Source organism: Leptopilina heterotoma, unplaced genomic scaffold, assembly GCF_015476425.1.
Source record: "Leptopilina heterotoma isolate Lh14 unplaced genomic scaffold, ASM1547642v1 Lhet_54, whole genome shotgun sequence".
In the NCBI taxonomy this organism is placed as follows: domain Eukaryota; kingdom Metazoa; phylum Arthropoda; class Insecta; order Hymenoptera; family Figitidae; genus Leptopilina; species Leptopilina heterotoma.
In genome coordinates, this window is record NW_025111118.1 from 2,586,718 (window position 1) to 2,608,742 (window position 22,025).

At 20.3% G+C, this 22,025-nt stretch overlaps 2 protein-coding genes across 4 annotated transcripts in view; one reads left to right on the top strand and one right to left on the bottom strand.

Moving 5' to 3' along the window:
* The window catches only part of LOC122508344 (somatomedin-B and thrombospondin type-1 domain-containing protein-like), an 89,575-nt gene extending 69,963 nt beyond the window's left edge, over positions 1-19,612 (top strand). The window contains exons 5-7 of one of the 3 annotated variants that reach the window (XR_006302218.1): positions 156-232; positions 3,516-3,836; positions 19,487-19,612. Coding sequence is in view for 2 of the 3 variants with exons in the window: in XM_043621627.1 (XP_043477562.1) it covers positions 156-232; positions 3,516-3,727 (289 nt within the window). In the remaining variant the exon portion in view is untranslated. Of the gene's footprint in view, positions 1-155; positions 233-3,515; positions 4,304-19,486 lie in introns of those variants that run through there. The other 2 variants (XM_043621627.1, XM_043621626.1) reach the window with 2 other exon arrangements.
* Positions 8,523-13,725, bottom strand: LOC122508341 (fatty acyl-CoA reductase wat-like). Its single transcript, XM_043621624.1, has 9 exons — positions 13,441-13,725; positions 12,982-13,121; positions 11,941-12,189; positions 11,768-11,849; positions 10,523-10,696; positions 10,036-10,228; positions 9,643-9,885; positions 9,104-9,361; positions 8,523-8,803 (listed from the first exon to the last, which is right to left on the bottom strand). The coding sequence occupies exons 1-9, from the start codon at positions 13,511-13,513 to the stop codon at positions 8,671-8,673; spliced, it is 1,545 nt and encodes a 514-aa protein (XP_043477559.1). The 5' UTR covers positions 13,514-13,725; the 3' UTR covers positions 8,523-8,670.
* Positions 19,613-22,025: the final 2,413 nt, after the last annotated feature.

The window sequence follows — 22,025 nt, forward strand, 5'->3', positions numbered from 1 at the left end:
AAAATTTTAGTTTCGAAATTTAAGAGCTTTTAAAATTTTAGAACTTTGAATTCTTTATTACCATCGTCGGCATATTGTTGACGATTTTTAAAAAAAGAAAAGTATCGAAAAAAGTGAAGTGGCATTAAAAATGTATTTATTCATTTTTGTTTCAGGTACTGTGTGACGTTCACTGTAACAAAGGCATCGAAGGCGTGTTACAATGATGCGAATCTCTCAGAATTTGCAGAAGGTGAGTCGTCAATATAAATGGATAGATCGATATATACTGATAGCACATAAGGGGATGCTTAAACGAATGGATTGCAGCAATACGAGATTTTTTCTGTTTTTTTTTTTCTTTTTTGTGTTTTTCGTTTTTCTACTTCCGATGATCGTTTGCTACAGCGCAATCGTGACGGGAACTACTTTTCTCAACGACTCATCCTCTTTTCGCAAGAACCACTGTATTTTATTTTCTATTTCTCATTGTATTTCTGCCGTCGTAGACTTAAAAAATGAGGAAAAGATTCTACAAGGATTTCTTTTTCCTTGACAATCATATTTTTCCGAAGGAAAATATAGACATTACAATCGAAAATGATTCTCTTCGATTCCTCTTCTTGGTTGTAAATCAGTTCGTTTAGAATTCGAAGGGTTTTTTTTTCTTTGCAGAAAAAGAAATGTTTGTTTGAAAAAATTTTTCGGGCTTCGCACTTAATCTACTAAAATCTATTATTTAGTACTTTTTTTACGATTTGATACTAATTGAATACTTTTCTTCGATTTGTGCCACTAAAAGTTACTTTTTTCATCTTTTCTTTTTTTTTTTTTTTTTTTTGTTGAAAATTTGCAATACTTTAAATCCATTAATAGTTGAAATAAGAAAATTACTATTCATTTTCTTCAAAATAATCGTAAATTCTGTAATTTATTATTCAATTATTTTGACAATGAAATTCCACGATAAAATTCAATTATTTTCAAAATTTTTAATAAAAAATTCTTTACAAAAATTCAATTAATTTCCACGAATACTATAATTTTTTGAAAAAATTTATTAAAATTCTTTGTAAAAATTCAATTATTTTGATAAATTATTTTTAATTTTAAAATTATTTTTATTAGAATAGAATATATTTTTAAAAATTATATTAAAATTCTTTGAAAAAATTTAATTATTTTCAATAATTTTAATAAAATTCTCACAAAAATTCAATTATTTTTCACAAATACAAAAATTTTTGCGGTAATTCAATTTCTTGAAAAAATTTATTAAAATTCTTTGTAAAAATTCAATTATTTAGAAAAATTTATTAAGATTCTTCGTAAAAATTCAATTATTCAGAAAAATTTATTTAAATTCTTTGTAAAAATTCAATTCTTTTGAAAAATAATAAAATTCTTTGCAGGATTTCAAATATTTTTAATACAATTTTAATTGAATTCCTCGAAAAATTCAATTATTTTTAAAAATCTTATTTAAATTCTTCGAAAGAATTCAATTATTTTTAAAAATAATTTAATTTTTCGAGAAATTCAATTATTTTGATAAATAATAAAATTCTTTGCAGGATTTCAAATATTTTTAATAGAATTTTAATTGAATTCCTCGAAAAATTCAATTATTTTTAAAAATTATATTAAAATTCTTTGAGAAAATTCAATTATTTGCAATAATTTTAATAAAATTCTTACAAAAATTCAATTATTTTTCACGAATACAACAATTTTTGCGGTTATTCAATTTTTTGAAAAAATTTATTAAAATTCTTTGTAAAAATTCAATTATTTAGAAAAATTTATTTAAATTCTTTGTAAAAATTCAATTCTTTTGAAAAGTAATAAAATTCTTTTACAGAATTTCAATTATTTTTAATACAATTTTAATTGAATTCCTCGAAAAATTCAATTATTTTTAAAAATCTTATTTAAATTCTTCGAAAAAATTCAATTATTTTCAATAATTCTAATAAAATTCTCACAAAAATTCAATTATTTTTCACGAATACAAAAATTTTTGCGGTTATTCAATTTTTCGAAAAAATTTATTAAAATGCTTTGTAAAAATTTAATTATTTAGAAAAATTTGTTAAGATACTTTGTAAAAATTCAATTAATCAGAAAAATCTATTAAAATTCATTGTAAAAATTCAATTATTTTGAAAAACAATAAAATTCTTTTACAGGATTTCAATTATTTTTAATAAAATTTTAATTAAATTCCTCGAAAAATTCAATTATTTTTCAAAATTTTATTTAAATTCTTCGAAAGAATTCAATTATTTTTAAGAAAATTAAAATTTGTTCTCATGAATTCAGTTATTTTGATAAATAATAAAGTTCTTTGCAGAATTTCAATTATTTTTAATGCAATTTAAATTTAATTCCTCAAAAAATTCAATTACTTAAAAGTTTTTAAATTAAAATCTTTGAAAATGTTAATTCCTGTAAAATTGGAATAAACTTAAATATTTATTCTAAAAAATGATTAATTAATTTATTTTCTAAAAATTTATTTAAGTTTACAATAATTTTATTCAAAGATTCTAAACAAAATATTGAATTTTGGAAGAATTGCACTTATAAATTAGTTTTAGAAATATTTTTTCAAAAGGTTTTAAATTTAAATTGAAAAAAAGACTGAAATTTCATGAAAACTTTAATTCCTTTGAGAAAATAAATAACAATTAGTATTTAAATATTATTTCACAAAAATTGTTTAATTTTTGAATAATTTAATTTTGAAATTCTAAAAAAATTAATTATTTGAAAAATTTTAATTAGAAATTTTTGAAAATTAGTTGAACTCTCGAAAGTAATTTTAAAAAAATTGAAACAAAAAGGAAATTTTGTTAAATTTCATTGAAAGAAATTTTATATTTTAAAGAATTTTTGTTTTTTGACTTTCATCAATTAATTTTTAAATATAATTATTCTAACTAAAAATTTGAGAAATAATTGAATTTTAGAAAAAATTATGATTCAAATTATTACCAGGATAAAAAAAACTTAATATTTTTTCTGAAAATTAGGAAAAAGTCTGGGAAAATTGATAATCGAATTTTTGTAGGTTTTGTGAATCGACAGAAAGAAGTTTTTTAATCGTCAAATTTAATTTGTCGATAACTTCTTTTTTCTACTTCATTGTTAGTCTCAAAGCTACTTATTCTTGCTACTTTTTTAAAAATAATTATAAAGTGCGAAGCCAGATCGCTTAAAAAAGAAAATAGTAACTAGAAATCAAGAATTAATTTGTAAAATTATTTTGTAAAAGCAAATAGGAATTAATTTTGTAAATTTAATTTGTAAAAACAAATAGGAATTAATTTGTAAATTTATTTTTTAAAAAAATAGAAATAAATTTATAAAGTTAATTTGTTTAAGCAAATAGGAATTAATTTGTTAAAACGAATAGGAATTAATTTTGTAAAATGAATTTGTAAAAACAAATAGGAATTAATTTTGCAATTTTAAATTGAATTTATTTTGAAGTTTAAATTTAAATAATTTTCTTCTCCTTTCAATTTGTTTAGGTTCTCGAGTGTGTGTTAAATGTCAAACACAAGCCTTAAGACGAGTTCTTGATTGGCGATGTGAAGGTGATGGAGGTATCGAGGCAATGATCACGAGGTGGAGTATGCTCTCATCTCCACATTGTCACGGGAAGTGGTTGCGAACTGAGAAGACAGGTCCAGAATGTGAAACCTTCCTCTGCAAGCCCGAAGCACACTTTATTTTTGTTTGAAAAAAAAAAAACAATTTTTCGACGATTTCGAAAAAAAGTTTCCCATTTCCAATAGTCTTCGACAAAAAAGAAAAACGAAAATTAATGAAAATTGCCTTCGAGAATTTACGTAAGAATTTTTTCAATTTTTTATACTATTATTTACTCTTTTTTATTCGCAATGAAATCAAAGAAAAAAAGAAATGTTTACCTTTCTTTGTTATCAATATTTGTTTTTTTAAGGCAATCACTTTCATTAATCAATTTCCTCTGCGGATAATTGAATCAATCGTTGAAATTGATTTTTAAATGTGATTGATTTAAATTTAAAGAGATAACAAGAGGTGAATTTTTTTTTTTTAAATTACAATGTTGTTGAATTCAAGTGAAGTTTGAAAATTGATAAATTTAATTAAAAGATTAAGAGGAGTTGAAAGAATAATAAGTGATTAAATTTTTAAAAGTTATGTACTTTTTTTACTTTGAAAAGAATTGGAATTTTGGTGAATAATTGAGAATGATGTTTGATTGAGGCATAATCATCGCTATGTAATATACATACATAATCCAATAAGTAAATTTATCTGTAAGTTAGATTATAAATTGAATCCACATATCAGAGATAATATTTTCTAGAGTTTAAGCAATAAAAATAGAATCTCTATTTGGATTGGATATAATTTGATTGCCTATAACGTTTCCTATTTTCTGTTTAAAATATTTCCTGATTTCTTTTTATACAATTTTTTAAATAACTGCAATATCAAATTTTTTTAAGTTTTACAGTTTTCCAACTTTTTTTGAATTAAACATTTTATTTTTTAATTATTATTAATTAATTTTGCAATTTTGCAACTTAAAACGAAAGAATTCTTTTGAAAAATACAAGAATGGTAAATAGAATTATGGTTAAAATGTGATCTTGATTCTAAGTACTGGTATTTTTAAAGAATAACTCTTTTTAATTTTAAAAATTAGTTCTTGAAATTTTTAAGTTTTACTTTTATCTAATGATTTACAGGACACGGATAGTATGACTTTTTTGTTTTTTTTACTATTTTTAGAGAGATTTTTGCAAATCTTTTTAGCACATAAAACAGATTTTTTTCTCACTGTAAAAAAATATTGTCGGTATTATTTTCAATCAATTCTAAGTATTAAATTATTATTTATTTTATTTTAATACTCGAAACGGATTTTATTTGAAACCTGACAACTGAAATCTGACAACCTTTTTTTAACAGTCATAAAAAAGTGAAATTATTATTCATTGAAATCTGTTTAAAAAATTAAATTTTAAATATTTTTCAAAATTTAGTGTTAATCTTCTTTTATTTGAAAATATTACTGAAAATCTAAAGAAGCATTAAATTTTTGTATTTAAATATTTAAATTGTCGAATAACTTTCTGAAAATTATTTAATATTATTTAAAATATTAAAATAATTAATTTAGAGAAAAAATTTAGTTCAGATTTTTTTAATTGAATTTTTTAGAATTAAAACAATAGAATTTCAGACGAATTTTACTTTAATTTTTTGAAATTAAACACTCAAAGAACTTCTTCAAAATTATTACAAAAAAAAAAAATTCTAGTTAGGGAAGAATTTTAGTTGAAAATTTCAGAAAATAATTAAATATTGAAGTTATAATCATAATTAACTTTTAATAATAATCTATTTAATTAAATACTTATTTTGAAAAATTATATATAACTTTTAAATACCTAAATGTAGTTAAAATTTTTAGAAAATTAATCAATTTTAGAAGAATTACAGTTTTAATTTTTTAAAATAATTAAGATTTTAGGATTCAAATGAAAGTTTTCTAGAAATTTTCAATTTACAATATTTAATAAATAATATTTTTTGAAAATTTCAATTTATATCATTTAATAATAATAATTAAATGTTTATTTTGAAAGACTATTAAACTTTTGAATTAATTTAGTTTAAAATTCTAGAAAATAATTCAATTTTAGAAGAGTTACATTCAGTAAATTATAATTTATTGAAATTAGTTTTAAACTTTTAATTTAGTTTTACAACAATTAATAAATTTTAGTTTTTGAAAGTAATTAAATTTCTATGTTAATAATATTTAAATGGTTATCTTGAAAAATTATTAAACTTTGAAATAAATTTTAGTTCTAAATTAAAAAAAAAATTTAATTTTTGGAGTTACATTTAGGAATTTGAAATTAATTTAATTTTAAACTTTTAATTTAATTTTACAACAATTAATAAATTGTAGCTAGTTTTTGGAAATAATTAAATTGTTAGGTTTCAAATTAAATTTTTTTCTAAAATTTCAATTTATATTTAATAATATTTGAATTGTTATTTCGAAAAATTATTAAACTTTTGAATAAATTTAATTTGAAATTCTAGAAAATAATTGAATTTGAAAGAAATGTTATTTATAGATATATTTATATATTTATAAATAATAACTACTTATTAATGTTATTTAATAAATTTAACAAATTTCTATTATTGACATTTTGTTATAGAAAATTTTATATCAATTTTAAAAAAGTGTTTTTTGAAGAAAAATGTTAGAAAATTGAAGAAAATATTTGGATAAAGAAAAAGTTTAAATTTTCAGAAAATCTTTTTTCACATTTTTTGTATTTTGAATCGACTAAACCGACTATTTTTTTTTGCTCCTAAAAGTCGTTCCGTGGCCTGAATATATTTTAGAATAAATTTAATTAGCGCTTAGTATATAATTTTAATTGTATATCAATATATTTAAAATTATCGTTAGAAAATTATTCTTTTCATAAAAATAGTATTTTTAAAAATAGAATTCTTTCGTTTTTTGTTTGAAAAATCTCGTTGCAATATTGAAATCTTATTTTTATTCATTTATATAATATTGTCTCCTCGTTTATTGCATATTTCAAAGCTTTTCGGAATATAACGAAAAAAGGAATGGTAGAACGGGAAAATAATTGAACAGCTCGCAAAAGCATGGGGGGAATTGGTTTCTTCAATTGGCTATCGATCACGTTTAAAAACATATGAATTTTTATTGAAAACCTTTAATGGACTTGGTTTTGAATATATCTTGTTTCAAAACCAAGCGCACTTTAAATATATATATATATATATATATATATATATATATGATGGTAAATTACTTGCTCGCTTATTTCGCTCCATTAAAAAATAAATTTAAATTACCTTTCGTGCTTATTTAAAAAACATAAAAACGATTCGTACAAATGGAAAGTCACGTTCTTTTTCAGGAAGTTAATTATTATTCTTTATTTTATTTTTTTTTTCATAGTCTTTCTTATTTTTGTGTAGAATATAAAAAAATTTGTTTTGTTAGGTTTTTATTTATTTTTTTTTTAATTTTAAGCTGAACAGACGATTTTTAAAAATGAACACAACAGTTTATATTGATTTATTATTTTTAATTAATAAAAGTTTGATTGCACTTTATTTAGAATATTAAAAGCTTTTTGCGTGACGTGTTATCAAAGTTTTCATATATTTCGGATTTAAAATGGATAGCAAACTTTTATTTTTTTGGGGAGGAGGAGAAGGGGGGGTAGTTTAAAAAAAACACATTGTTAATCCTTGTCATTATTTCTCGTTTATGATTTTTTTCTGGTTCAAAAAAAAAGAAAAAAAAATACAGTAATAACTATTAAGTTTCGATTTACACTTGAAAGCATCTTGATGAGGATTTGTGAGAATTTTTAATCCCATTATATGTCGAACGAACCTGTTAAAGTTAAATGACAGAGGGTTGTTGAATGTAAAGGGAAAATTTCATAATTACTTATCGATCGATGAAAAGCGATGAAAGCTACATTACATTGTACTTTACAATCGTATATGATCATGCCAATATTTTGTGGTAAAATTTCCCCTTCTCCCCCAATGCCCTTCAATAATAGTTTAATAAATTCATCCCTTTTGGTTAGTTTGTTGAATTACAATATAAGTGTAATACTTCGCTTATATTCGTATCATATTCACATATTCAATTTTCCAATAAATTAATTATTTGCTGTTTGCAGGTAATTGTAATTATTTACAGTTTAATAATTTAATAATTTAAATTCACTGATTTAAAATAATTATAGCAGACAGATTTTAAATAATTATTATTTACAGTTTTTTTTTAATAATTATAGTTATTTACAGTTTTTTAAATAATTATAATTATTTAAAAACTGCAAATAATTAAAATTACACGCCTCGGATAGTTCGACTTTTTGGAATTTTTTCAACTATTTTTAGAAATGCGACTTTTTTCGACTATTTTTTAAAAAATGCGACTTTTTGGACTTTTCTTCCAAACATTGTAGCAAAATACCACTTTTTTTTTTGGAGTAAAATGCAAAATTACTTGGTTTTTTTTGGGTAAAAAATAATTGCAGTCAAATATTTCAAAAATTATTTTTAAGCACCAAAGGTATAATTAATTAATTAATTTTTCTAAGATAAATAAATTTTCTAAATAGATAATTAAAAAATTTGCAAATAATTAGAATTTTGTAAAATTTCAATGAAAATAATTGATTTTTTAAAAGTATTTCTTCTAAATTTTTGAAAAGCAAATTTGGAAAAATATCAATTTCAAATTTTAAAAATAATTAAATTCTTAAAATTTTTCAAAAAGGAATATTTTCTGAAACAAGACAATTTTTAGAAACGGTTAAGAATTAAACTGTGATTCAGAAAAAAATTGTTTCTTGAATAACGAAGATGGTTTTGAAATTAATTTTTACGATTTTTGAAGTTGATTATCAAATTAGGGCTTTTTTTCATTAAAGGAGAGCTTCATAAAAAAAGGAAACTTTTTTTTTGTCGCAAAATAATTGAAAATTAGAAAAAAAAAAAACTTTTATTTGCAAATGGTACACAATAGACGTGAACGTAAATAGAAATCGATTTTGTTGAATAAAAATTTTATTGGTGCGATTAATAAGTCTAGTCTTTCGCTTATCTAGAATTTATAAAATATAGTAAAGATTTGCTATTTTTAAAGTTGAGATATTTTTTATAAATTTTGTAGAAAGTCGAAATTTGAAGAATTATCAGAGAATATTTCAGTAGTCGGTAAAGAATTATAAATCTGAAAAACCAAAAAATATTACTTTTAACCTGTTTAAATTAATCAGTTTTAAATTAATCAATTTAAAATTAATTAATTAACAAAATTAATTTAATATTATTAATTGACTAAATTATTTAATTGTAAATAAATTAATTGCTTATATTAATGAATTTTAAATTATTCAATTAGCTAAATTGATAATTTTGAAATTAATTAATATTTAGAATTTATTTATATTGACAAAATAATTGAATTAATATTGGTTATATTGATAAATAATTTTGTATTTAAATAATAAAATAATTGAAAGAAACGGACTTTGTTCTGCGTTTTGTAGCTGCAGGTACTGTGGTCAGAGGGTCTTTTAACAAATAAACTCTTAAGCCAATCATATATTTTTGAATATAATCATTCCAATTGAAATCATTCATTGAAAATGGAAATAGTTTCTGATCATCGGGTGATATTTTATTCCAAAGATTTTTTGTCCTTTCATTTTTACCTTTCCAATCGTTTAATGCAAAGTAACTGACCAGATTTACTAAAGTACTTAGCTTTTTATTAATCCTCATTGCCCTGGAAAAATTATTTTATCATTATTCATTTATTTAATATAAATTTATTTAATTTATTTTTACTTCTAATTTTATAATAATAATTATTTTTTTATTATTACTAGGATTATTATTATTATTATTATTATTATTATTATTATTATTATTATTATTATTATTATTATTATTATTATTATTATTATTATTATTACTTCTTTTTTATTTATTTATTTTGTTTTTTTAAGTAGATTGTAAAATAATCGCAAAGTTGATATTAATTTAATATTTTTTTTAATTTCTCACCAAGTCTTTCTTCCGACAATAATTAAAAATATATCGACGATAGATGCGGGTAGAGTTTGTAAAATTGCTTTGGAAATATAATAAATAGTTGAATATTTAAATATTTCCACACTATAGTACCCGACACTATTTAGGGAAGGAACTTGATGTTTGTAGCACAAGTTGTAATATTCTCCATAAGTGATTGAATTTGTCCAGGTGGAAATGTAATTATAAACGAAAGGATCCTCTTCTTGTTCAGTCCTGAGGGAAATTTAATTTAAATTGTAAAATTCATTTAATATAGATAATAATTAAATTAATTAAAAATATAAAATTAATTTTTCAATTATAGTTAATTTTAATTTAATTAATTAATTTATTTAAATTATTGATGAATACGTGGATGTTTACTTGTTCAAAGCAAGATCCCAAGCACATGCGATGAGAGCATTTATTGTTAAGTCCGCTGGAACTACTTCCATTTTCTTTGATTTATCACTAAGCATTGTTTTTAACACTCCAGTTAATCCACCTGCAATTATGCCATTGACTCCAGAAAAATTGTCACTCCAGCCTTGGAGAGGACTTTGATATGTTGACGACACTGTTTTGTGAAACAATTCTCAGGTCATGACAAGTATATTATTAAAATAAAATTAATTGAAAAGTTAGTTACAAATTTTTTAATTTCATTATTAATAATAATAATTGTTTATCGATAACTTCTCCGTGATAAAAGTTATTATTATTTTTTATTTTTTTTTTATTATATTACCCATTGTTATAATAACATTATTCCGTATTAATAATAATAATGATGACAATAGTATAAAAAATAAAAAATAAACTCAAGGGCCGTAAATAAATAAATAAAATGTAATTTGAGAATATAATGGACCTATTGCTGGTCGAAATACTCCAAAAGGTAATTTTTGTCCATGTTGGTGAATTAATTGTTCAGTTATTGCTTTTGTAAACGTATAATTGTTCGGATAATTTTTCCTTAATATTTTCTCGAGACATTCTAATTCTTCTTCACTGAGAATTTCCGCCATTTGCAAAATTCTTTTTCCTAAAATAATAACAGAGGAAATAATTAATTATTTATTTAATTTTATATTAAGTTTATAAATTTTTTACTAAGAAAATCAAGAAATTCTTATTTTTATAATTATTTATACAAAAAAAAAAAAAAAAATTGAATTCTAAGAAATTATACAAATGTGGGACATAATTTTTTTTCTGTCGCTTCTTGTTTTCCCGTTTCTTAATATTTTTGTAGAAAATTTTCTATTTTCATAAGGAAATAATTTACAAAATTTCTATTTCTTCATTACAATTGTTTTAATAAAATTCAAAGTTTGTTAAAAATAGAGGAAAAAAATGTTTATAAATTCTATTTTTCAATTACAAATTTTAATTGAAAGTAAACTTGAAACTTTTAAAATTTTTAGAAAATAAAGGAAACAATATTTTACTCAAAAAAATGTTCTATTACATTTTTACGAATTTCTTTAATTGTAAAATTATTCAAAAACATCAATAACTTCTTTTTTAAATAAATATTTAATTATTATTATTTTTCCACAGGAATTTCATGTTTTATAATAATTTATAATATTTATATTAATTAAAAATTTATGAAAATAATTGAATTATTGCGAAGAAATTTATAAAAAAAATTGTAAATAATTGAATTCCTGTGAAATTTTTATTATTTTTAAAAATAATTAAATGTTTTTGTACAATTTTAATAATTTTTTTTAAATAATTGAATTCTTTTTGGAAAACTTTATTAAAATAGTAGATATTGAAAATAATTGAAGTTAGGACGAGAAATTTATTGTCATTTTTGAAAATAATTGAACTTTTGTTATAATTACAAAGATAATTGGGATTTTGACGAGAATTTTTTTTTACTTTTGAACATAATTGAATTTTATGAGAAGAATCTTATTATTTTAGAAAATAATTGAATTTCTGCAATTATTTGTAATTTCTCCAAAATTGAATTTTTTTTAATGTTTTCAAACAAAAATTTGAATTAAAAATGTTTAAATTCCATTATTTTTAAAATTGCTAATTTTATTTAAAAAATGAGATAAAAATAATTGTTGCTAGTTTAAAATAATAATTTATTTACCTGTTATTGGTGAATCGTAGAATTTTTCATCAATTTCTTTTCTATTGCAGTGAGAATAAAATGTTGAAATATGCATAAATGCCTTCGGAATAAATATTAAAGTGAATATTATTAAAATTGAAATTATTATGCAATTATTTAGAATAAAAAGGGAAAAATTTTCTTTTACTCACCTTTAAATTTTTCATACACAGACAAATGTCAATTAATTGTTTTGTTCCAAAGACATTGTCAGCAATAATGTTTCCCAATTTTTCATTAAATTTCACATTAGCAGCTGCATGAAAGACTATTGAAATTTTTTCCCATAAAATATCTCTATCTTTGGGAGAAATTCCATAATTTGGTAAACGACCATTGCCCTCGATTGATATAATTTTTTCCAAAAATTCCGGATTTTCGCATTTCAATTTATCGTAGATCTAAAAAAAAAGAAGAATTTTATTTCCTGATACATTCGTATTTTCATTTATCGTAGATAAAAATAAGAATTTTATTTCCTGATATTCGCATTTTAATTTATCGTAGATCTAAAAATAAAATTTATTTCCTGATATTTGCATTTTTATTTATCGTATTAAGTAGAAAGATTTTCTCTCTAATTTGATTGGAATTTTTTTTTCTATTTCATGTTTGGAGACTGAAAATTTAATTATTTCCAAAAACATGTCCATAGAGGAAGATAAAAAGTTTTTGATAAAAAATTTGTTTTCGTTGAAAATTTATTTGACAAAAAAAAGGAGAAAAAAATTCTTTAGTATTTCACTGGTGGAACGTTTTGAAGTCTCTATTTATAAAGAATAAATTTTCTAAAGGAAAAAATTCGAGAAAGGCAAAAAAGTTGTTTTACAATTCTATTTGGTTAGGGAAATTTTTTTTTGTCTCAAAAGTGGTCGAATTATTTTTTTCAATTACTGTTTATTCTTTCTTTCTCTCATGGAAATTAATTTGGTTCAAATATTAAATTTATTTTATTTATTTATTTATTTAGTTCAATTTAAATTTTATTTAGTTCACGTAGAAATCATTTTTGTGCTAAATATAATTTTTATTTGAATCATATAAATAATTTAGCAGGCTTTGTGACAAATATATTTTTATTTGACTCAAATAAATTATATTTGGTTCAAATTAAACATTTCCCTTGGTGTAAATATATTTTTCTCTTTATGGAAAAAAGAAAATTCTTTGAGAAGTATTTTTTAATAATTTACCGGTTCTTCTAAAAGGAGTTGAATTCTCTTGTGAATATCTTGATTTTCTTTTCGTCTTATAATTACGTAAATAGAAGTCAATTCTGGACAGCATCTTAGTAGTTTCTCTATGAGTAGCTTCCCTAAAAATCCTGTTCCTCCTTTTTATAGTGAAATTATAAATTCCAATTATTCAATAATTTATTAATTATTAATAATAATTTTTAATTTTTATTTTATTGTATTTTAATTATTACTACATATAAATTACAATTATTAATTTATAAAATTACAAATTATTATTTATATTTATTTATTTAATAATATTAATAAAATTAAATAATAATAATTAATAATTGTCTTGAAAATTAATTAAAATTAATAAAAAATAACATAAAAATAAAATAAAAGTAAATAATATAATAAAATTAAGAAAAGGTTTTAAATTAATTAATTAATTTTATAAATATATTTTTATACCTGTTATTAAGACACTCTGACCAGCATAAAAATTTTGTATTTCTGTTTTCGATTTTAAATCCTGTGATTGCATGATTAAATTAATCTAGTTGGTTGATTATTAAAATAATTTCAATAATTTTATAAACATTATTCATAATAAATTATTCATAAATATTTGATGTAATTTAAAGACTTTGTCTTTTTATTTATTTTTTTTATTATTATAATTCAAGAACTTGTTTGTAGTAATAACCGGTGTTTATAAAAATATGAATAATTCAGAATTACATTATTTTTATTACTTTGTATTCAATGTAGTATATTTATTATTATTTTGTATGAATCAATCAACTTTTTTTTAATTAAACTCAAGACATTTATTTAAGAAATTTATAAACAATTTTTTTTAATTAGAGAAAATGAATTTATTTAAGATAATTATTTATTTGTTTGTTAAATTGATTCGGAAAATTGTTAACTTCTTTCACCTTAATTTTTTTTTTAAATTTGAAGTTTTATTGAAACTTTTTGAAATGTTTCCTTTTTTTAGTTCAGTTTGTGATTTTTTTTTAAATTTTAGTTTGGGATTTTTTTAGTTTATAATGTGATTTACTTTTTTAATTTAGATTTTGATTTACTTTTTTAGTTTAGATTGTGATTTATTTTTTCTTAGTTTAGTTTGAGATTTTTTACTTTAGTTTGTGATTTAATTTTTATTTTTATTCGTGATTTGTTTTTCAGTTTAGTTCGTGTAGTTTGAGAAAAAGTTTAGGATTAATTGGTCTAGTCGAAATTTGACGCACTAACTCCCTTATCAATATTCACTGTCTCTGATATAATATTCGCTTAATAACTCTGCAGTCCACTCACTGAAACCAGTTAATTACTAATGAAGTTTCATTTCGTATTCTTGCTTTATTTAAACTATAAAATCTTCGTAATGTCATGATAATTTATATTTATGATTCTCTCTATGAGATAATTATAATTCAAACATTGTTTATGCATAAAATGTGAACAACCAGAATATCAATAGAAATAGTACAAAGTTTGACTACAGAAATTATTGTAAATTATTAATTTTTGCTAATTAATTTTTTTTTAAATAAACGAGTTTTATAACAAATTAACAATTATTTTGAGATTGTGTCTCAATGAAATTTTTTTTAACAATTAAATTTGAAAATTTTATTTTTGTTTATTTACTTCTTATTAATTATTACTATTATTTATGACTAATTAACAAAATTACAAATTAAATTAATCATAATTGAATCTAATCCTTGCAAAAATTGAAAATTTCTTTGAAAAAAATTGAATTTATTTCGAAAACAATGAAATTTTATGTTTTAAAAAATTGAAAGTTACTTTGAAATAAATTACATTTTTTTTAAACAAATTAAATTTTAACTGGTAATTTCAAATAATTTTTAATACAATTTTAATCGAATTCCTCGAAAAATGTAATTATTCTTAAAAATTTTATTAAAATTCGTCGAAAGAATTCAATTATTTCTAGAAACTGTAAAAAAAATTCTTCTCAAGAATTCAATTATTTATATAAAAAACAAAATTGTTGAGATTTACTAATTTCTTTTGAATATTATTTTAAAGAAAAATTCTTCACAAGAATTCAATTATTTTTATAAATTTCCATAAAATTCTAAAAAAACAATTCAATTAGTTTCAAAGGTAATAAAATTCTTCGCAGAAATTGAATTATGTTAAAAATTTTTTTTAAATTCTCAAAATTTTAATTATCTTTATTAATAGGTAATTAAACTGTTCTCCACAATTTAATTATTTTCAAAAATTTTACCTAGAAATTTAACCATTTTCATAAATAATAACATTCTTTATAATGATTCAATTACTTTTATAAATAGTAAAATTCTTTGCAGAAATTCAATTAGTATCAATATATTTGAAATAAAATTGAATTAATCAAATTTTCAATTATAATTATAAACAGACAAGATTATTTTGAAAAATTGAAAAAATTCTTTGTTAATTCAATTATTTTTCAAATTTTCAATTAAAATTATTAAAAAAAAACATTTTTTTCAAAAAGTTTATAAAAACTCGTCAAAAGAATTTAATTAATTATAAAAACTCTAATAAAAATTTTGGAAGCTATTAGTAGATTTATTTATGTTCGAAATCAAATAAATTTAATTTACACCTGACTCGGAATGATCGTTAAATTCAATGTTTATTAAATATTTATAACAACCGAGTGATAATATCATATAATAATTTTATTAAATAAATTTAAATTTGATGAGAAAAAAAAAACCGAAAAAAATTGTTGAGATTTACAATTCTTTTGAATATTATTTTTTTAAAAAATTAATTATTTAATTAATAATTAAATAATTAATTATGACGAAGCCGGAAAATTTTGTTGAACGAAAATAGTAGACACCCTGTTGAATCATAAGTTAAATTTTATTTGAAAATAAATTTATTGTAAAAAAAAAATATTTTTTTTTTTGGGGGGAAATTTAATTTTTGTGATTAATATAATTTATTGCGTCTAGTATATTGTTATATTGTTAACGGTTAATTTAACACGATTTATAACTAGTCGGTGAATTAAAACAATAGTTGAATTTCTGATGCACAGTGGGTACTGTTGTGCGTTGAATGATGGTAGCTAAATACGTTATGCTCTCTATCTCGTAAACTATAGAATATTCGATTTCAGCATCATGGAATAGTAACAGAATGCATATTAATAATAATCGTCCGTTCTGCAGGCATACAACAAAGTGCGAATTCAGCTAGTTACGCGATAGCTTTGCGAATCCATTCAAATCTTGGATGTATGACTAATGATATCAAAACTCAATAGCAAACATTAATCACCTCATGTACATCACAGTCTTTGACTAATTTCGTAATTTACCATTTAAAATATTTCTCCTTTCGTTCGATAATAATCGTTTGAAAATTTTCTGGATTTTTCGGAAAATTATTTTCTTTTTTATTGTAAAAGAATTTTTTAAATTTTTTATTGGAAAAATATTCAGTATTTTAATTGTAAAATATTTTCTATTTTTATTTAAAAAAAAAAATATTTTGTTTATTTTTATTATTTTACTTTTTATTTGTAAAAGTATTTAAAATTTTTATTGGAAAAATATTTTTTAATTAGATAAATTATTTTTTAGTTAGATAAATTATTTTTTAGTTAGATAAATTATTTATTAGTTAGATAAATTATTTTTTAGATACATAAATTATTTTTAGTTAGATAAAATATTGTTTAGTTAGATAAAATATTATTTAGTTAGAGAAAATATTATTTAGTTAGATAAAATATTGTTCAGTTAGATAAATTATTTTTTAGTTTGAAAATATATTTTTTACTTAGATAAATTAATTTTTAAATCGGATAATTTTTTTTAAATTAGATAAATTATTTTTAAAATTAGATAAATTTTTTCCCCCAAATTTAATAATAATTCCTGACAGTGTAAATATAATTTCAAGTGTAATAGGAGTTTACACACACACACACAATCGTGTGTTTCTGTTAATAGAGTGTTAAATTATGCAGGATTACGACGAGGCAACTGGTAGGATTAAAACAAAACAAAAAAAATTCAGGTATTATCGTTGCTTCAGATTTGGTCATTTATTTCATTTTTTTTAACGCGAGGATTACTTTTATTACTCATTTACTGAATAAACTTGTCTTTTGCAAAATTGTTACGCTTTAAAAAAATCAAATAAACATTTTTATTTACGTTCACGTATTCATATGTATATAAGTTTATGAGTGCTTTTATAATTTATAAAAATTTTAATATTATTTTGCAAAAAAAAATTTTATTGCTCTCTTTAGTCTAAATTATGGAAAATAGTTCGCTGCTATTCGCTAATGGTAAAAAAAAAGTTTTATTAATGAATAATGAATAAATTTGATTTAGTTCAATTTTATTTGCTTCAAAATAATTTTATTTGATTTAATTAAATTATATTTGTTAGTTTAGAAATAAATTTTATTTGGTTCAATTAGTTTTTATTTGCTTTAAATAAATTTTATTTGATTCAATTAAATTATATTTGTTACAAATAAATTTTATTTGGTTCAATTAGTTTTTATTTGCTTCAAAATAATTTTATTTTATTCAATTAAATTATTTTTTTTTTGCAAATAAATTTTAATTGGTTCGATTAGTTTTTATTTGCTTCAAATAAATTTTATTTGGTTCAATTTTGTTTGCTTCAAAAATTTTTTATTTGATTTAATTAAATTATATTTGTTATATAAATGAATTTTATTCGGTTCAATTAGTTTTTGTTTACTTCAAATTTTATTTGATTCAAATAAATTTTATTGAGTTCAAATAAATAATTTAGTAAGTTCTGTGACAAAAATATATATATATTTTTTTTGATCGAAATTATATTTGCTTCAAATATAACATTTCCCTGGATGCAAATATTTTTTCCACAGTAAAAATGACTAAAATGTGAAAATTTTTACTAATTCAGATTTAGGGGGTAAAATTAAAATGTTTGTTGAAGATGAAAAAAATTAAAGATGTGAAAAAAGAAAATTTACATGGAAACTTGTTTTCAAGGAAATTTTTCATCAAAATTGAAAATAGAGTTTTAAAGATATATTTTTTTATATTTCTTTATCAGGAATTATATTTCTTTTTTCTGTAATATTTTCCCTCATGTTCTTGCGAGATATTAGTCTCTTAGAAAAGAATCCGAGAAGTTTTACGATCCCATATATATGTGCTATGTCCCTGCTTCATCACTTTCCTATCGATAAACTTTTCTCTTTCAATGTTGACACAGCAAACGATGATTTTTATTTTCTAATAATAAAAATACTCTTTGAAAAAAATACTTTATTTAAAAAAGTGCTTTATTAAAAAAAACTTTATTAAAAAAATACTTTATTAAAAAAATACTTTATTAAAAAGTATTTTATTTAAAAAGAATTTTATTTCGAGTACTTTATCAAACAATACTTTTTCAAAAAATACTTTTTTAAAAACTACTTTTTAAAAAAAGTATTCTATTTAAAAAGAACTTTATATATTTTAAAATACTTTGTTTAAAAAAGATCTGAAAAATTCTTTATTTTGAAAAAAAAAATTTGTTTTAATTCATTTTGAATACGTATAAATTTATACAAAATTCGCACACAATCTTATGCCAGAAGAGAAGAATTTTTCCTAATTTTTTCCGTCTTGCACAAAAGACATTGAAGCGAGACGAGTTTTAGTCGAAAAGTTTGTCTGAATTCGTTTCTTTTTCTCATATTAGAAAAGTCAGTATTTCTCTCTGAGCAAAAAAGTTTCTTTGCTTCTCCTTTATTTTCTTTCTCGTAAAATTTCTTTTGAATTACGAAAAACAAATTTCTAGACATTGGAAATCAAGTCTGTAATAATAATTTAAATTTAAATTTATTCAAATTTAAAAATGAAAAGATACGCATAAATAAAATTGTTGTAACTTTATTTTATTTTTTGCTTCAATATATGAAATTTGTTTTTTTCAACAATTTTGTTTACTTTGAAAAATAAACTTTAGTATTCCTTGGAAGAGAAAGTTTTTTTTTTTAAATATTTGCATTCAGTACAAAATATATTGAGGGAAAAAAAATTAACTGCAAAAATTGAAAAAGCGAACATATTGAAAGAAAAGTGGCAAATTAAATTTCAATTTCCATAAATCTTCATTTATCAATTGATAACGTTTAGATGGAAAAAAAATTTCAATAAGCGGTGCAATGTAATAATAATAAAAAAAAGGGAAAAAAAATGGAGAGAAGGAGGCTGGTTAACCGTCGCGCAGAAAATCTGATTTTACTAAGAGAAAATAAACATCAGAGAATTGAGGATATGGTGGGGAAAATGAGTTTTCTAGGTGTTTTTATCGCCTTGCCTAGGGATGCATCTATCACGTGGATAAGGAGCATTCAAGTCCTTTTTCCTCCATTTTTTTTTCTCTTTTTTTTTCTTTTAACATTTTTTTCTTCATCGTACCTTTTTACACTTTTTCACTTTCTTCCAAGACTTTCCTTTTCCCTTTCCAGGATCAGCAGACTTTAAATAGAAAAATTCAGCCTCTCGCTTCGCCTTCGGGAACAATGACTTTTCCTCTATGCCATGAAGATTCTACAAGATTGCACTTCGATTCAAGAGATTTCGATTTACTTGCTGAACAAAGAGAAATTAACGAGCGACAAGTAGGTATTTTTCTCAGCGGTTTTTTATCCTACATATATACATATACATATATATATATTCCGCAACGTTCAATCCTTTTTCCAATTAATCCGAGAAAAAATATTGGAAATAATTTCATCGCAAGGAGAGATATTGTATAAGGTAAGGAGTATTCTTTCTCAGTTTTTTTTATACTGTTTGCTTATTTTCTTTATTTTTGTATAATAGAGAAAATATTTTTGATTACATACTCTCGGGAGAATTGTAATCAAGCTTTGTTTGATGAAAAGAGCAGTTTTTTTTTGTGTTCTTTGAGAAAAAAAGATTTTTTTTTTATATTCGATTCGGTTTGATGAGGAGCGAGAATTAAATTAAATTTCTTCTTCCCTCCCCCAAACGGGAAGAGTAGCGAATTTTTTCGTAAATTAGAAATTTGTGCTTTAAAATTATAAGGTTGGATTGAAAAAGGACGAATTTTTTCCCTAGGGGATTAAAAGAATTATTTCTGAACTTCTATATCAATTTATTTAGAGAAGGAATTAATTCTAAGACTCCAAAAAAATTGAACGGGACAAACATATCGAAAAGGAAAGTAAATTAAAAATTGAAATCCGTTTATATTAATTGCCAAACTCTCTAAATTTGATTAGGAATGCAGGCCTCGGGTATTATGATTTTTTCGACTATTCTCAAATAATGCGACTTTTATTGACTTATATTAAAAAATTGCAACTTTTGACAATTAAAAAGATTTTGAATAATTGAAATTTAATAAAATTATTTGAAAATAAATTCTTTTTTTCAAGTATTTTATTATAATTTTTGAAAATGAACTATTATAGAATTTTTATTGAAAATTTTGTAAATAATTGAATTTTTAAAAATTTTAATGAATAATCTTCAAGTGTAAATTCGATAAAAAATGAAAATATTAAAATAGTTTTGAAAAAAGTAATTTTCTGACAAAGTAATTTAAAATTTTTTAAAATTTCCTATTTCAGAATTTTTGATAAATTATTTATAATTAAAATTCATCAAAAATTTGATTATTTTTAAAATATTTTTTAAAAACTCAATTATTTATTTGTTTAATAAATTTTTTTGCAAAATTTAATTATTTTAGGGAATTTTATTAAAATTCGTTGCAAAATTCAATTATTTTCATGAATTTTAATAAAATTTATGTCTAAATTCCATTTTTTAGGAATTTTTAAAAAATTTATTGCAAAATTCAATTATTTTCAGGAATTTTTAAAATATTTATTGAAAAATTCAATTATTTTCATGAATTTTAAAAAAACTCTTTGCAAAATTCAATTTTTTCCTTGAATTTTATTAAAATTCTAATTCATCTATAATTTTAATAAAACTGTTTGAAAAATTCAATTATTTTCAGAAATTTTAATAAAATTTTTGTCTAAATTCAATTTTTAGGGAATTTTATTAAAATTCGTTGCAAAATTCAATTATTTTCATGAATTTTAATAAATTTTTTTTCTAAATCCAATTTTCAGGAATTTTAATAAAAATTTTGTCCAAATTCAATTTTCAGGAATTTTTAAAAAATTTATTGAAAAATTCAATTATTTTCATGAATTTTAATAAAACTCATTGCAAAATTCAATTTTTTCCTTGAATTTCATTAAAATTCTAATTCATCTATAATTTTAATAAAACTCTTTGCAAAATTCAATTATTTTCAGAAATTTTAATAAAATTATTGTCTAAATTCAATTTTCAGGAATTTTAATAAAATTCGTTGCAAAATTCAATTATTTTCATAAATTTTATTTAAATTTATGTCTAAATTCCATTTTTTAGAAATTTTAAAAAAATTTATTTCAAAATTCAATTATTTTCAGGGAATGTAATAAAAATTTTGTCTAAATTCAATTTTCAAAAATTTTTAAAAAATTTATTGAAAAATTCAATTATTTTTATGAATTTTAATAAAACTGATTGCAAAATTCAATGTTTTTTCTGGAATTTTATTAAAATCCTAATTCATCTATAATTTTAATAAAACTCTTTGCAAAATTTAATTATTTTCAGAAATTTTAATAAAATTTTTGTCTAAATTCAATTATTTTAAGGAATTTAATTAAAATTCATGGCAAATTTTAATTATTTTTCAAAGATTTTACTATAAATTTAAATTATTTTTTAAAAAGATTTTACCAAATTTCAATTTTAAAAAAGAATTTTTTAATTGTCATGTATTTGTAAAACTAATGCGTCTTTTAAAAATTATTTAGAAATATTTTTAGAAAGTTAATTTTACGAATTTATTTATTAAAATTTTTGAATATATTCTACCTTAATGTCTTTAAAAAGAAAAATGAACGGTTTCAATTATTATAAAAAATTGAATTTTTGTATTTAAATAATTGAATTCTTGAAGAACTT

Excerpts from the sequence above, each read along its gene's own strand:
- LOC122508341 (XM_043621624.1), bottom strand. The coding sequence starts at position 13,513 with ATGCAATCACAGGATTTAAAATCGAAAACAGAAATACAAAATTTTTAT. Across the intron at positions 13,122-13,440 it reads TCAGAGTGTCTTAATAACAG|GAGGAACAGGATTTTTAGGG; the intron begins GTATAAAAATAT and ends CACTATAAAAAG. Across the intron at positions 10,697-11,767 it reads CTACGATTCACCAATAACAG|GAAAAAGAATTTTGCAAATG; the intron begins GTAAATAAATTA and ends TTATTATTTTAG.